This window comes from Aspergillus fischeri, genomic scaffold, assembly GCF_000149645.3.
Source record: "Aspergillus fischeri NRRL 181 1099437636266 genomic scaffold, whole genome shotgun sequence".
In the NCBI taxonomy this organism is placed as follows: Eukaryota; Fungi; Ascomycota; class Eurotiomycetes; order Eurotiales; family Aspergillaceae; genus Aspergillus; species Aspergillus fischeri.
In genome coordinates this window covers 608,614-624,148 of record NW_001509760.1, presented here as the reverse complement: position 1 = coordinate 624,148, position 15,535 = coordinate 608,614, and the positions used below count along the sequence as shown (strand labels likewise).

At 50.5% G+C, this 15,535-nt stretch overlaps 8 protein-coding genes across 8 annotated transcripts, besides 1 other annotated feature; 5 read left to right on the top strand and 3 right to left on the bottom strand.

Annotated features, from left to right (window-relative positions):
• Nucleotides 1-1,292: 1,292 nt before the first annotated feature.
• NFIA_049170 (serine/threonine-protein kinase) lies at nucleotides 1,293-3,408 on the top strand (the record flags this gene model as incomplete). The annotated part of the gene is made up of 3 exons (XM_001257475.1): nucleotides 1,293-1,872; nucleotides 1,954-3,268; nucleotides 3,321-3,408. The coding sequence occupies 3 exons, from the start codon at nucleotides 1,293-1,295 to the stop codon at nucleotides 3,406-3,408; spliced, it is 1,983 nt and encodes a 660-aa protein (XP_001257476.1).
• A 298-nt stretch (nucleotides 3,409-3,706) lies between these two features.
• Nucleotides 3,707-4,319, bottom strand: NFIA_049160 (uncharacterized protein; the record flags this gene model as incomplete). Its single annotated transcript, XM_001257474.1, has 3 exons — nucleotides 3,707-3,793; nucleotides 3,889-4,218; nucleotides 4,305-4,319. 3 exons carry the CDS (start codon nucleotides 4,317-4,319, stop codon nucleotides 3,707-3,709), a joined length of 432 nt encoding a protein of 143 aa, XP_001257475.1.
• Nucleotides 4,320-4,634: 315 nt separating this feature from the next.
• On the bottom strand, nucleotides 4,635-6,807 carry NFIA_049150 (ferric reductase family protein; the record flags this gene model as incomplete). Its single annotated transcript, XM_001257473.1, has 2 exons — nucleotides 4,635-6,591; nucleotides 6,650-6,807. 2 exons carry the CDS (start codon nucleotides 6,805-6,807, stop codon nucleotides 4,635-4,637), a joined length of 2,115 nt encoding a protein of 704 aa, XP_001257474.1.
• A 240-nt stretch (nucleotides 6,808-7,047) lies between these two features.
• Nucleotides 7,048-7,073: a microsatellite.
• A 530-nt stretch (nucleotides 7,074-7,603) lies between these two features.
• NFIA_049140 (copper transporter family protein) lies at nucleotides 7,604-8,228 on the top strand (the record flags this gene model as incomplete). Its single annotated transcript, XM_001257472.1, has 2 exons — nucleotides 7,604-8,052; nucleotides 8,114-8,228. The coding sequence occupies 2 exons, from the start codon at nucleotides 7,604-7,606 to the stop codon at nucleotides 8,226-8,228; spliced, it is 564 nt and encodes a 187-aa protein (XP_001257473.1).
• Nucleotides 8,229-9,279: 1,051 nt separating this feature from the next.
• On the top strand, nucleotides 9,280-10,056 carry NFIA_049130 (putative GPI anchored protein; the record flags this gene model as incomplete). Its single annotated transcript, XM_001257471.1, has 2 exons — nucleotides 9,280-9,696; nucleotides 9,757-10,056. 2 exons carry the CDS (start codon nucleotides 9,280-9,282, stop codon nucleotides 10,054-10,056), a joined length of 717 nt encoding a protein of 238 aa, XP_001257472.1.
• A 337-nt stretch (nucleotides 10,057-10,393) lies between these two features.
• Nucleotides 10,394-11,819, top strand: NFIA_049120 (uncharacterized protein; the record flags this gene model as incomplete). The annotated part of the gene is made up of 2 exons (XM_001257470.1): nucleotides 10,394-10,424; nucleotides 10,477-11,819. The coding sequence occupies 2 exons, from the start codon at nucleotides 10,394-10,396 to the stop codon at nucleotides 11,817-11,819; spliced, it is 1,374 nt and encodes a 457-aa protein (XP_001257471.1).
• A 1,101-nt stretch (nucleotides 11,820-12,920) lies between these two features.
• NFIA_049110 (palmitoyl-(protein) hydrolase) lies at nucleotides 12,921-13,977 on the top strand (the record flags this gene model as incomplete). The annotated part of the gene is made up of 5 exons (XM_001257469.1): nucleotides 12,921-13,006; nucleotides 13,146-13,236; nucleotides 13,304-13,357; nucleotides 13,425-13,813; nucleotides 13,872-13,977. 5 exons carry the CDS (start codon nucleotides 12,921-12,923, stop codon nucleotides 13,975-13,977), a joined length of 726 nt encoding a protein of 241 aa, XP_001257470.1.
• A 316-nt stretch (nucleotides 13,978-14,293) lies between these two features.
• Nucleotides 14,294-14,842, bottom strand: NFIA_049100 (uncharacterized protein; the record flags this gene model as incomplete). Its single annotated transcript, XM_001257468.1, has 1 exon — nucleotides 14,294-14,842. One exon carries the CDS (start codon nucleotides 14,840-14,842, stop codon nucleotides 14,294-14,296), a length of 549 nt encoding a protein of 182 aa, XP_001257469.1.
• Between the last annotated feature and the right edge of the window lie 693 nt (nucleotides 14,843-15,535).

The following is a 15,535-nucleotide window of genomic DNA, read 5'->3' as shown; positions in this document are numbered from 1 at the left end:
AAGGACAAGTGTGTCGCACGGGCTGATTTTTTGTGCAAAACCTGTTGGATTGCCATTCATTCTTGGACGAGACTAAGTCTAATGGCAACTGCAATCTCACCCGCATAGGAATGTGATTGTCTCGGCAATTATAATACTGAATAGGCAAGCGAGGATAAACAAAGCCATTGAGACATCACAAGCTTCCGCATGAAACTCCAAGTCCGATCAGATCTCATCCAGACTTCGTCCAACGTCGATCCAGCCCAATTCGTCTAACAATCAGAGAATGACTTGCAGGGCCTCCCCTCCGTAGCACGCAGATAAGGCGTCAGATTTAAAACTCTGAGACTGGAGACGCCATATCCATTCTGATCCCAAACCCTCCAGCACTCCAATCACAAGCATGAGCGACTCCGATAAACTCGTGCCCCCTTGATTCAAGGCAGGGGTTAATCGCTAAATCTTGCTCATCGTATCCGTATCTAAATTGGATCGTAGCCTTATGCCTTGGACAAGGGAGTTACCGGGGCAACTGCTATGCTAGAATAGGAAGAGGGGGACGGATCGAGCTGATCTTGTCAACTCCGAAGCTTCTCGTTGGCTAGAAAAATCCAGGTGGATGAGTGGCTGGCTGTTAATCATTCATGTTCCTGGGGATGACGAAGGAGGAGGATCCGATGAGATCTGTTTCGGTTCAGCTGAAGCATCATCAGCAGCAGTCCAGAGCTGAATCAGGTGCAGCAGACATTCACGATCCTTTGAAAACGGGAGCGAAGGGCGGATCACGTTTTCTTGTCTGACTCTTGTTGTCGCTCCCCTTTCTTCCCTCCTTCTTTTCTTCATCCTTCTTGACTCCCCACTAAATAAAAAAAGAAACAAAGCCATTATTCCCTCCACCTGACTCCCGACCGAAGCTCTCCCCGGAAGTGGCTCATTTCTTACCTTTGACACTCTCTTCCTTACTGTTCCTGTCTATCATCACTTTGCTTCTTCCTTCACGCTATACGTCAGAAACATTTGCAGCTTCTCTCTCTTCTATTCCTTTGACTCCTCCTGACTGGATTCCTCCCAAACTACTGCCCGACTACGTTAGCTTCCTTCTTCCCCACCAACCAAGGCTGATAGCTGCCATACTGGGCTTTAGTCTACCCCGTTGGCGGAGGAGTCTCGCCTCGCCCTTCTCGCCTTAGCCACGTCCAGAGACCAATTGGGCACATTTCCCTCTGATACTGGCTGACTTCTCTCCCTCCTCTCTCTCTTTTACTTCTTCTTTCTCCGGCCTTCATACTCGCTTGGCGACACTTGCGGCCATGATGACCCTCGATACCCCTCGTGAATCGCCAGAGCGTCACGGTCTGCGTCTTCCAAATCCCCCTCCTCTGTTGCATACCCGGTCGGGCAATGACCCTTTCGATCGCCCCTCGACTCCCGCAGACAATGGCTTCACCAGTCCTGCCCAAACCCCGCAGGGCAGTCCCAGCAAGAACAGAATGCCGCCTGGCGCCATTGACCTACCTAATGTCTTCGAAAAAGCGATGAAGCTAACTCCATCCTCTCCCACCAAGAACACCTTCAACCATTACAACCACCCCATGTTTGCTCCCCCGAAGGGAGCAATGGACGACTTCAGCGAGAGTGTTATCCGCCAGTCACCAGGAAGTCCCACGCGCAGATCGAACAAAGAAAACACACCCCCGAGTCCTCTCAAAATAGCCAAGGATCTAGGCCCCAATCCCGCCGCCGCCGCAATTTCTCGTCATGAGCCATATCAGCAAAGAGATCTGGACACTCTCCAGAGGCGCCAGGTTCAGATGCGTGGCTTGACGCCAGAAGAGATGGAGAAGCTGCAGAGTCCCAGAGTCAAGCGATTGGTCAATGTGACTCAACTATGTAAGTGTATTTCCAGAGTGACGATTGCGCATACATGTCGGATTGGTCTCCAGTGCTAATATGCTTGTTGCTTTTGCATAGACTTCCTCGACCATTACTTTGACCTACTCAGTTACGTTCACAACCGCCAGACCCGCTATTCCCAATTTCGTGCCGCCTACCCCGATCCTCCTGCGACCCCAATTGACGATTACGAGCCAGCCCTCCTCAAGTATCTAGGTCGCGAGCGTGCTCATCTTCGCAAGCGTCGCACCCGTCTGCGTCAGCACGACTTCCAGATTCTGACCCAAGTCGGCCAGGGTGGCTATGGACAGGTCTATCTGGCTCAAAAGAAAGATACTCGAGAGGTGTGCGCGTTGAAAGTTATGAGCAAGAAGCTCCTATTTAAGCTGGACGAAATCCGTCACATTCTGACCGAGCGAGACATCTTAACGGCGGCCAAGAGTGAATGGCTCGTCAAATTGCTCTACGCTTTCCAGGATGATGAGCAGATTTACCTCGCAATGGAATATGTGCCGGGCGGTGACTTCCGTACCCTGCTCAACAATACTGGCGTCTTGCACAATCGCCATGCCCGATTCTACATTGCGGAGATGTTCAGCTGCATCGATGCACTCCATGCGCTGGGGTACATTCACCGCGACCTCAAGCCAGAGAACTTCTTGATTGATTCAACTGGCCACGTGAAGCTAACGGACTTTGGCTTGGCGGCGGGAATGCTGAATCCAGGAAAGATTGAGTCCATGCGTGTGAAGTTGGAGGAAGTCGGCAATACCCCCGTTCCGTTTGGTCGCCCGATGGAGCAACGAACTGCAGCCGAGCGTCGTCAGGGATACCGTTCGCTTCGAGAGCGTCAGGTCAACTACGCCAAATCGATTGTTGGTTCGCCTGATTACATGGCGCCCGAGGTATTGAAGGGTGAGGAATATGACTTTACGGTTGACTACTGGAGCTTGGGGTGCATGCTCTTCGAAGCCTTGGCTGGATACCCGCCCTTTGCGGGGGCCACGGTCGATGAAACGTGGCAGAACCTGAAGAATTGGCAGAAGGTACTCCGGAAGCCTGTATACGAGGACCCCAACTATTTCCTTTCGCGGCGGACCTGGGGCCTCATCACCAAGCTCGTGGCGGCCAAGGAGAACAGAGCCAAAAGCATCCAGGAAATCCATGCGCATGACTATTTCAGCGAGGTTGACTTTAGTCGCCTGCGTGAGCAGAAGGCGCCATTCGTACCAGAGCTGGATTCAGAAACAGACGCCGGCTACTTTGACGATTTCAGCAACGAAGCAGACATGGCCAAATACAAGGAGGTCCACGAGAAACAGCGTGCGCTCGAAGAGATGGCCGAAAGAGAAGAGAAGATGAGCAAGGGATTGTTTGTTGGGTTTACATTCCGGTATGTTCACTCTATTCTACGGGGAAAGATATATTTCTGACAAGCATGACAGTCATCGCAAACCCGCCGTGGATTCCACTGGCCGAAGCTCGCCGCGGAAGCCGATTGCAACCGACGGGTCGTTCGGAACCATGTTCTAGACGGGATGAGCCCCTGCAAATGTCCTTTTCTTCGCGTATGAACGCATCCTGGCATCGAGCTGGATCTCGAATTGGCCACCATCAAACCGGTTTTGCGGCGTCTCTTAAATGGTTTTCTGTATGCATACTCATCGGTCACCAAATGGGCCTGGGATACATGGGACTGGAGTTGTGCGTGTATTGATTATGCGTGTATGATACATAGAAAGTCGGTATGCGTATGCTTAGGAGTCAGGTTGAAAACATAGTCTATTTTTCTCTTCTTTCCTGTCGGACTTTCAGGTAATGCCGCCCGAGCTTAATCCACGTCCAGCTGATGCACCATCTTCAGGATCTCCGATTCATTATCCCCGACAACCGCCTTTCCGTGCGTCCAGTCAACAGTCTACGTAGCGTAGTCCATTGTTAGTTATCCGATCAGGCCCTCGAAGAATAAAAAGAGAAAGAAGAAGAAAAAATAGGAAAGGGAAAAGAACATACCACCGGCCTCACAAACTTCCCCTCATCCTTCTTAAACAACTCCAACGCGTCCTTCGCGTCCTTCGCCCCCTGCACCAGATCCGACGGCTTCACGCCCCCGCCCACATAGTCGAGGATATTCCGCAGCTGGTCCGGCGTCGGCGGCGCGGTGGTCACCTCCAGCTGGAACTCGCCGCGCTGCCGCTTCGCGTGCTCGAGGTGGTCGCTTGCTTGGTCCTCTGTTGCGGTTTCGGAGGCGACGGCCGCGGCTTGGCGGAGGATAGTGTGGGCGCGTTTGGAGGAGGCGAGGGCAGGGCTGTGGAAGAGGGTTATGGGGTCGAGGGATTTGGGCTGTTGGTTGTTAGTTAGTCAATGGGGTTGTGGTTGGGCTTGAGGGTTATGGTTCTTGAGTGGGTGAGGAGGGAGGAGAAACGTACGAAGCGGAAGACCATTTTGAAAACTAGTTCTGGTTGGAGAGATGATGAGGTGTCTGGTTATGTGTTTTGTATTATGTATTGCGATGTTGTTGATGGATGGTAGAGTAACTCCGTAAGGTGAGGTGAGTGCTGGATTTGGAGGTGGTGGTGATGTGATTACGTCATGGGGGTGGTCATAGCTTCTGCTCTACTTCTACAGGCACAAGGACCTCTCGGGGTCCTCCGTACGGGTACAAGTATCACAGGAGGGTGGAGTTTAATTGAATACAATATCTACAGGATATATATTTACGGCTTCATCAATCGTGAATATAAACATGAAAAAGAAGGCTACCAGCCGAATGTTTCGACGTGGAGGTAGATCCCCTGGGCGCCGGTCCCCTTGTGGACCGCCCGTTCGTCGCTGAGATACACCACGCTGCGGCGGACGTCGTCTGAGAGTCCCTCTGGTCCGCATACGACGACGGCGCTTTCGCCTTCTGCTTTTTCAAGGACCTTGCGGATGATGGTGCGTGGCTGCGGTCGGCCGGATAGGAGGTTGAGGTGGTGGGATTGCGCGGGTTCTGGTTGCGCTGATGCTTCGGGTTGACGTTTTTCGTCGGCGTCGGCTGCAGCCGTTGGGGTTGGTTTTGGGGGCTCTGATGCCGGAGCGTGTCCGGAACAGGTACATTTGTGTTCGGTGATTTCGTCCTCGTCTTCTACCGCAGCTGTGCAGCAGCAGCCTCCGCCGGGGAGGCAGCCGCTTGTGCTCGCGGGATCTTGTCCACTTGAGCTTGACGCGGAGACGGATTGGATGGAGATGCGGTTGTTCTTTTCGGAGAATTCCTCTTTGCGGGGTTCAATGGCCTTCGGGTTTTCGGTCGGCGGAGATGGCGGCTGTAGACAGGCGGTTTTCGGTGGCTGCTGCTCCAGCTTCTCATCGCAAGTGATGTAGATACTCACTTCCAGTTCTCTGATCATATCAGGCTGGGCCTGTCGGCATTCGTCGACGTCGGATAATACAGACTGGATCTGAGTCTCGAACCAGCTGAGTTGAGCGCGGGACTTGATGACCCACACGAATCGAATTCGCTTGGTCGCCGCAAGACGACGCTTAAAACTTCCAGCACATTCTGCCTTCCACCCTGCGACGATGTCTCGCAATAGGGGAATGGTAAAAGTGGCCCCCATGCCGCCTGCGAGGAGAACGACGCTGTCAAATTGCCTCAGGGGTCGGATCCTGCCGTATGGACCGTCGATAAACACCGTACGAGGTCGTTGGGCAGTTGATACCTCTCCGGATCCGAGGGTGAGATGGTGCTTCGAGGCGAAACGGAAGAACCGCCTTGTACCACCCTTTTCGGCTCGCACTAAGAATTCCATCTTCCCGTCGTCCGGAATCGAAGCGATGGTGAACGGGTGACTCTGCAGAGGCACGATGGAGTGGCAAGTGAGAAACACATGCTGTCCGGGCTTCCACCGAACACCTGGATTCTCGACTGTAATTCGAGTGATGTTGCCTGGTAATGGAGTGAAAGTTGCGACGTTCGCCCAGAGAGGATGCCGATTTGATTTCGACACATGGAAGATTGACAGGTTGGCATACGTTGCCCACGCATACCGAGCTACCCGATCAAACACCAGAAATCCTATGGAAATCCACACCCAAGCCTTGACCTCCGCCGGCGCATGAAGCCAGACTGCAGCAAGGAACCCAGCGAACGTTACCAGATGCTGCAAGACGAACAGTTCGTAGCTCAGTCTACGAGTTGGCGCCGCTGATGATATGACGATGAATGTCAGAATGCACCATGCAGCAAATCCTCGTTGTGTCAGCACGTCGTTCTGCAGCTGATACGTGATATAGTCATATCGGGCCCAGTTTCGGAACCAAAAGCCCATGTGAATGGTCGCAGTCAACCATAGAGTCCTAGAAATCCAACGGTGGAACCAGTTCAGGCGCTCGTAGCTCAACCCCACAAACAATCCAATGATGTTTTGTCTTCCCGCCAGCAGAAAGATCAATGGCAGCTGGGCAATGGCGACAAAGCCGGTTCGATAGCCGACGTCTTCCCATTTCCATTTATTCGTCGTATCCAATTTGTAAAAGCAGAAAACGAGGACCACTACGAGGTTGGCCAGAATGATGGCAATCGGTCCCAGAGGAGCGAAGTGGAAGGATCGACCGCGAATCGTTATCGGAGGCAAGGTCGCATAGCTCGCTTCACGAACCACAGCTGTTAATGTGGCATATGAGCTGAAAAAGAGTGATTTCGGCTTGGATGGCGTGAGAGTGGAATCGCGTAATCTGTGTCGAGTTGAGTATCCGGGTTCCTCATAGCTCTTGAAGGAACTGTGCAACCCACCTTTGGTATGCTAAGAAGCGATTAAGCATGTTGGCAACAGTTCCAGCAGCAATAGCACTACCGACAACGGCCCAGTACATCCGCTGAAGGTAGAACACGTCCGGCACCCCCTCGCCCATGGACATATGGCCCATGCCACTCATGGACATGCCATCCATGTCTGCGGTGTCGAAGAGCGCAGATAGTTTACGGAAGCAAGGGAGTCGATATGCGCTGTGCGGCGAAAGATTTCCTATCCTCAATCAAAACGGCTGCTGTTCGCTTCTCATTGCAACTCGATAACGCGGCGGTGGTTGTATTCGGTATGACAGCCAACATGGACGAGGTTGTGCTGCTTTAAGCTTTCCTTGGTCGTCGTACAGATTAATCTGATCTGCTCCCGAGAGTCTCAAAGCTCGATTATCAGTTTTTGATTATCAGTTTTGCGAGACCAAGCATGACAGCGACAGAAAGGATTCAAGGTGAGAATGTAAAGAATGCGTGGCGGCGCATTCTTACTACAAAATAGAGCCAAGAGTAAACTCGGAAAAATGTCTAACAATAATCATAGACAATCAATGAGAAGCAGCTGCCCACTAATAATCTGCTCATCTCGGGCAATCTAGATCTGAAGACGTTGCGGAACAGCCAAAATACTCAATGCTGATTGGGTGCTGACTTCGAAAATGTGCTCAACCCGCCCACTCACACTATTTCTAAAAGGACAGAAACATGCTCACACATCCCCGCCGCCCAGAAGGGGACGGGTCCATTTCGGAATTGATGGCTTTAAACTTGCTGTGCTCGCTCGTTTTCGTCAATCATGTCATTACGCGTTGTTTTCCAGTTGCATCTTTCAAGTCGATAACCACTTCTGCAGTACGATCCTCGGGGTACGAGGATTGACCAGCAAACCTAGCGCTCTGGTCATTTCGCAAGCATTCCTATCAGGACAATAATACATAGACAGCAGATATGAACATGGATCACTCGAGCCATTCGAGCACGTCTTCCTCATCATCAATGACCATGACTATGGTCTTCACCAACAGTCATGACACTCCATTGTTCTCCTCAACATGGACACCGTCCTCCAGCGGTGCTTATGCAGGCACCTGCATCTTCCTAATCGTCCTGGCCATCATCAATCGCTGCTTAGTCGCTTTCAAAGCCTCCATGGAGCACTACTGGCTTGCGGCTCATCTCAATCGCCGTTACATCGCCATAGCGGGGAAATCATCTGAAGCCGGTCGTATCGACAAAGACCCTGACGCGAAGGTTGCTTCTTTGGTAACTGCTCAAGGCGTGGAAGAATCAGTAAAGGTTGTGCGACGAGTTTCGCGAGAGCCTATCCCCTGGAGATTCAGTGTCGACCTTCCACGGGCAGCTATCTTCCTGTGTATTACAGGCGTGTCCTACCTGCTGTATGTTTGATGCGCGCTCTCTTTCTCTCCTTGCGTGACTCCTGGCTAACTTCACTTGCAGCATGTTAGCCGTGATGACAATGAATGTGGGCTATTTCTGCTCCGTTCTTGCTGGTGCTTTCCTCGGAGAGCTGGTGGTGGGACGATACATCCAATGGAACGAACACGACCACTAAAATGATATGAATGTGTTTAAATATGAGTTCTGGATTTAGCAACGGCGCCATGGAGTTCAACGGCAACATTATACGGCATTATCAGCATTGGGTTAGACCTCGATATCATCTACCTGCGTTCTATCTCAACCCCTACTATTTATCACTCAGACAATAATATACACCAACCACTTCGCTTCTTCAAGTGATGTATTACATGTGTCTTCATCTATGCACGGAGGATGCTGAGGAACCAAATTCGAAGATACTTTTGTTTCAACTACCCTCAAGGCTCAATTTGTAGTTTCTATGTAGCTGCTGATTGACGCACCGCTGTCCATTTTAACGTGATATCCGGTTGTATCTGCTCACTGTGTGTATTTCTTTTGGGCAATTCTGTCCGCAGAAAATAAAACCTGGGCGATGGAAACTTCGCACCTTCCTATCCACGCCCAAACCCCAAAGCAATCTCCAACTCCAAGTCCTTGGCTTGAACGGGTTTCGGCAGGTGTAACATGAGTATCGACAGTCATTGGCCAATTTGATTTAGCCGGCGTGCAGGGTCCAGGCGCTAACCCTGATAAGGTTAAATAATTTGCTCATTTCTGCTCAGACTGTAACACGCCAAAAGCTTTATGTGGGGCTGCTCCGTCCAAGACAGCTGGCAAGCTATCACTGATGATTCTGTGATAGAACCAAAGAAACAGAAATTGTCACTGGATCATAGATAAACAGGTAGAACACTTTAGATGAACCGAGCGACTGTCTGCCAAGAATCAGGGCTAGAGTCGGTCCTAATAAAGGAAGATGCTCCATGTGGAAATGGAGGCTTGACCTTGAAGCTCCGCAGTCTCCGGACATTAACTGAATCATCTGTGCTTCCTTGTATATAAAGAGTAACCAGGTATCCTAGTGACACTGACAACTCCTACAATTACAACATTGTTTAACCATATTCACTTCTAGGAAGATACCATAATCCTCCTCGCCTTTACAATCCCCTCTTTCCCTAGACTTCGTCTGTATATCACCTCACCGTCTCATACTCTGAACAATCAACATCAGAGCCACAATGAAGTTCTCTCCTGCCTACCTGCTTGGCTTCGCGCCAATTGTCGCCGCTCACTTTAGACTCCAATATCCCACGAGTCGCGGCTTCGATGAGGACACAATGGCTAACTTTCCCTGCGGGGGCTTGGGCCAATCTTCCAACAGGACTCAGGTGTCTCTTTCGTCGGGCTCCTTCCCTGTTGCCTTAAGGATGGGTCACGATGAAACTGCTGTTGAGGTCCTCTTGGCTCTTGGAAACGATCCCGGCACCAATTTCAACATCACTCTCCATCCCACTTTCCGTATTGAGGGATTGGGCGAATTCTGTCTGCCTCATGTCGTGTTCGACGAGTCTGTGCTGGGCACGAACATCACCGACGGAATGAACGCGACTCTGCAGGTGCAGTCCAATGGTGATCCCAGCGGAGGTCTCTACGCTGTATGTTAATTGTCCATGGCCTAAGTGAACATCAAGAAGCAACGGACTGACAACTTCTAGTGCGCCGACATCCAGTTCTCTTCGACCGCGCAGTCTGAAGAACCCTCGTCGTGCACGAACAACACTGGCATTTCCGCTATTGCATTCACCGGCGCGGCTGCTGAGCGCAATGCCAACGAATCCACTGCCGACGGTCAAGCACAGAGCGGCAGCTCCGACTCCGGCTCCCACTCGGGCCACTCCTCGGCTACCCAAACTTCGAGTACCACCGCATCCTCGACTGCTGGCGCCGTCGCTCTGGAGACTGCTGCCTGGGGAATTCTGGGCGCAGCCGTTGTTGGTGGTCTTGCCGTTCTGTAGATGATTGATCCATACATTATGATATGATTTATGCGTCTCAATGGAATTTGTGATAGTGACGGGTGAAGATGAATTGATGATACTGCATGCCCAACTGTACCATATGCGCGCTTATTGCTGGAACCAACAAATGACATATGATTTAGCTTTTAAATAACCTTCTGAAATTTGGCCGTATCATGGACTTATGGTAGTCAAAGTCACGTGTGTTACTGTCTAGGCTGCAATGATATCGTATCCAATTCTCGCATTCAGAACCAGTGCATTTACAAAATTCTCGAGTAACGAAGAAACTTGAGAGGCATAAATTTACAAAATATTGCTGTTCTAGTCAAATATGGACCAATTTGAGCGGCTGCGTGCAGTTGGTGAGTAAGCACCTTTGCTTCTGTTGTTGCACCCAAACCTGATCATCCCCAGGTCTGTTAGAGAGCTACTCCACAGCGAGACATCATCTCAAATTCTACTTGAATGCGTCTATAGCGGCTACCTACAATCTTCCAGAAACATACAATTCCCCTGTAAAGGACTACATATACAGAGCCTGCGCAAGACTCATTAACCAACATCCAATTCTATCCGCTGTCCCCGTGGGCGAAGACACCAAGGAACCGTACTTTGCGCGTCTCCCAGAGGTTGATTTGGAGAAGTCGGTCTCATTTGAGAAGCGCGCCCATGATTTTCCAGAAGCAGATGAGCCAGACACTGAGCTGGAGACACTGCTAACTACACAACATAACACGCCTTTTACACCACCATTACCCTACTGGAGACTCTGTGTGTTGACTGATGCTACGAGTGAACGGCGATTCACCGCTGCTTTTGTCTACCACCATGCCATTGGTGATGGAACATCTGGCAAAGCCTTTCACAAGACATTCCTCCAGGCATTGCGTGAAACCGCCGCATCAGTAGGCCTCGAAGAAGTCAAGACAGTCATAGCTCCACCCAAGGTGCCGCTGCTGCCAAATTCCGAGGCAGTTCATCCCCTCCCGGTGTCTATTTTCTACCTTGCTACCACTCTGTTCAAAGAGAAAGTCTGGTCATGGCCAGATCCTGGCCTCTGGACCGGCTCAGAGATCATCGTACCACTGGAGACCCAACTGCGTCATATCGTCTTCCCGGAACATGTCACTTCAGCCCTGAAGGACCGCTGTCGTCAGAACAACACCACCATCACCGCAGTGTTGGAAACCGCCATTGCTCGCTCGCTTTTCGCTCGTCTACCCGAAAAGTTCACGAGCGTCAAGTGCACTGGTGCAATGTCAACGCGCAGGTGGCTGCCTGACATCATCACGGATGATTCAATGGGCGTCTGGGTCCAGGATTTCGAGGACACATTCTCCCGCAATAACGTTACAAGTGACAGCTTCCCATGGGAAGAGGCGAGACGCGCGCGGAAAACCATTGAGAATGTCTTGAGTCTGAAGGGGAAGAACGCCAGTCCCAACCTTCTCAAATACGTGGATGATGTTCATGACCTCTTCCTGTCTAAAGTCGGCAAGGCAAGGAAAAGCAGCTTTGAGGTTTCTAATGTTGGTGTTCTGGCTGCGGATCAAGATCCCGCCAAACCGCGGATTGGAAGAATGGTCTTCTCTCAGACTGCCAGTGTCACTGGGAATGCATTTGAGGTTTCTGTTATCACGGGTGGTGATCGGTGTATGGTGTTGGCCTTTACATGGCAGACCCACGTTGTAGAGTTGGATTTGATGTCTGCTGTTATTGACTCGATCAGGACAGAGCTGGTCAACCTCTGTTCTTAGTTATTCATTTGCCTCGTGGCCCGGTATAATCTAATGTCTCGCTCGACGTAGCACCTTTCTACCCTTTCCCCTCCTACATCGTACTGCATATAAGGAAGCTGCACAGTGTATGTGCCGCATAGTCTCCAGCGGGCGTCTTCGAGCCGTAGGAGGAGCTGATTCCGTGGTATATCCGGCTTGTTCAGACACAGGCGAGGAAGTCTGATGTGCAGGAGTCGCGGAAAGCGGAATTCTTCGCGCTTCAAGACAGAACAGAAGAGGTCGAAAACAGCTTGCAGGTCAGGGATAGACAAGCTTGATCGACTGGCTGAAGGAGCTCGAAGATGTCGCGGAGAAGGCACTCAGGTAAATAGAATAGCGGACGCTTCTTTCGTACTACACTAGGGTAGGGCAGGAACAACGTGAGTCTGTCGATATTCTCACAAAGTCTTCAGTAAAGAGAGTGCTGTTGATGATGCACCTTCTTGGCCCTTTTCAGACACTGCAGACATGTTATGGGATTTGATTATGGGAATGTTAGTTATGAGGCTTGTTAGCAACTTGTCCACTGTACTGAATAGAATCAGAATATGCCATAATTGAAATCTCAGCTGAGGTAGTTTGACTGCTTCCTTCTTGAGAGGTTATTATTGATAGGAGACGTTCTATGGATCTTTGCAGATATACGACACATGATGAACAAACCGATCCCCTGAAGCTGTCCCTGGGTACGTCGAGACGGTTACGGCTGGGTTGAACCACAACCCCGTTCAGCACTGTCTAATGTTGTGGACACACCACTCATATATAACAATACCACAGATAATCTCAAAAGTGGAGAGTATAAGCTTAGAATGCTGTTAATCATGCTACAAAGTGTGCCTGCGATGGCTGATATTCACATTGTCTTTGAGCTGACTGCTGACAGATACCCAAGGTACCTCACTACCTATGGAATGTGGGGCGGTGAAGCGCGCATGTAACCTCGGCGGCAGAATCGCGGGGGTTCATCTGCCTGAGGCATCGGTTTGACGCAACTCTATCCTTACATCTTTCCTTCTGTACTTATCAGGATTGATCGGACTTCTATTGCAGTCTTGTCAAAATTTCATTACTGCCAAGATGGCTCCTCCCCGCGCACCGTACATTGTGCCGGCGCTCAAAAAACACACGGCGACGGTCATCATGGCCCATGGACTGGGCGACAGGTTAGCTGCTTGCTGTGGTGCTATGCCATTGACCCTTGACTGACTTCTGCTGCTTGTTCTCTTAGTGGCGCCGGATGGTAAGATTTGCTTTTGAGAAGGTTTTGTCGGAGTGGTCTAGTTGACTCGTGTCATCACGAAGGATGTCTCTTGCTCAGAACTGGCGTCGCCGCGGCATGTTCGGTGAGGTGGCTTTCATCTTCCCAAATGCGCCAATGATTCCGATCACAGTGGTAAGCTGAGACGATCCATGTGTCATACAACTATCAACGGAGTCGATTAACAGTTTCGTTAAATCAGAACTTCGGAATGACCATGCCCGGATGGCACGACTTGACGAAGCTTGGTCGCGAGGTGAGATACTCCTTGCTTAATTTGCCATTGAGATGAGATCTCTTTGCTAACATATTTCTTGCAATAGCTCGATTATGAATCAGCCATTCGGCACCAGGACGAGCCGGGTATCCTTCGATCTCGCGACTACTTCAACACCTTGATCAAGGAACAGATTGATAAGGGCATCAAGCCTTCACGGATCGTTCTGGGTGGCTTCTCCCAAGGAGCTGCCATATCTGTCTTTACTGGTATTACTTGCAAAGAGAAGCTCGGCGGTGTCTTCGGTCTGTCCAGTTATCTCGTTCTCAGTGACAAGATCAAGAATTACATTCCGGAGGATTGGCCGAATAAGAAGACTCCTTTCTTCCTCCCTCATGGCTTGGAAGATGAAGTCGTGCTGTTCGACTTCGGTGATCTGTCGGCGAAGAAGATGAAAGAGATCGGCTTGGAGAATGTCACGTTCAAGTCTTATCCGTGAGTTCTCCTCATATCCGCCGCCGTAAATTGTTCTTTGCTTATTTCTCTTTTCCAGTGACTTGGGCCACTCCGCCGATCCAGTAGAGATTGAGGATCTGGCGCGATTCCTTCAGAAAGTTATTCCTCCAGAGGACGACGGGCTGGCTTCTGCCGGATTATGACTTGATGACCATATCCAGACTCAGGGTTTAGCAGGAACATATTTGAAAAGCCTTGTCTTCGGTGTCTTGATTTTACTGTTTGCTATCCTATTGATGAGAATTAGCGCAAAAGATAGGAATACACGAGCTGCTTCTAATAAGCAGCGTTGAACATCGGCATCCTTTGATCGAGCGACACTTTTCGCCTGCAATTGCATAGTTCTAGAAGTTGCTACACTGGGCTAGGAGGTCATAGAACTTGGTTCCTTTCGTGACACTATCATAATTCATCGTCTATGGATTGGTGTCCAAAGTACCACGTGGCGCGCCAAATCACCTACTCGTTATTCAAAGCCCGCTCGATGGATTTCTCAATGGCGGACACCATGGCAGTAGTATTCGCCTGGTCGAAAGGGATATGATGCTTTGAACCATGGTCGTAAAAAACGGCCTTAGATGGGTCGCATATACCGTACAGATGCATACTTCCCTTGTAATACGGATCTTGCCTACCCACTATGTGCGTCGTTGGGATTGTGACGGGGTATTTCCCGTCCTCGGCAACAAGCTCTTTAAGCCCGGAGCTTTTGTACGGTGTCGCACCGCAGATGAACACGGCGACCTTGAAGAGAGGCTTCGAATTGGTTTTGGCATGGTCGGCTATAAGAGCACATGCAAGCGCGGCGCCCTGCGAGAAGCCCATCACGCCATCAAAGGGGCCTTGCTTCTCGATGATGTTGAGAGTGTACTCGAATGCCCGGGCGAGGTCTTCGCCGGGGAAAATGTCGCGGGGGTAGTGGCAGAAGAACGGGCCGTCCAGAATGCCTTCGATTTCTGTGTTTTGGGTTAGAGGACTAGAGTTGTAGCAGATTGAAACTCTTGTCATGTCTACGGACCAGCTTCAGGCAGGGAGGTCAGTCGTCCATCGACGAATACGAACTTGTGGCCCTTAATTTCCAGCTCTTGGGTGATTCCGCCTGTGCTTGATTGTTACTGCATGATCAATGACACCGGCAATTCGGGAAATAATCTTTGGGCGTGGCTCAAATACCTGACTGAATCTCGAAGATCTATCCTCGACAGTCAGCCTGCGATTTCTGCATTTGCAGATTCAGATCTGATATAACATACTTCAGCGCTTGTCCCCGCGCCGTGTAGACAAAGAAAGCGCATCTTGCCGTTTTCCAAGCAAATTGGTGTCGACCCCAGGCTAGGAGGACTAAAATTTAAGGATGATTTATCTTGTTACGTGTATGCGGTAGAGGACAAGAAGTGTGAGCTAGCTGCAGCAAGGAGACGACTGGTTTCCATGCATGACTATCCTAGACCCCATTTCGACTTACGCGGAAACTACCTAACAAGCAAACTTATGGGTCATCCACCAGCCTGGTCGCAAGATGCAGTCTGATGTTTGTGCGTCTAACGGCCCATCAACGGACTTTCTCATAGGTGTAACTGTACAACTGATCAGCTGTTTTCAAGGTAGGCTGGAGCATCACTAACTTAGTTGATTACCCCTGGTTCTTAGTCAACATTTGTGCCATGGGAGACGAGCCTCGGTCGCCGATCCAGGAACTCT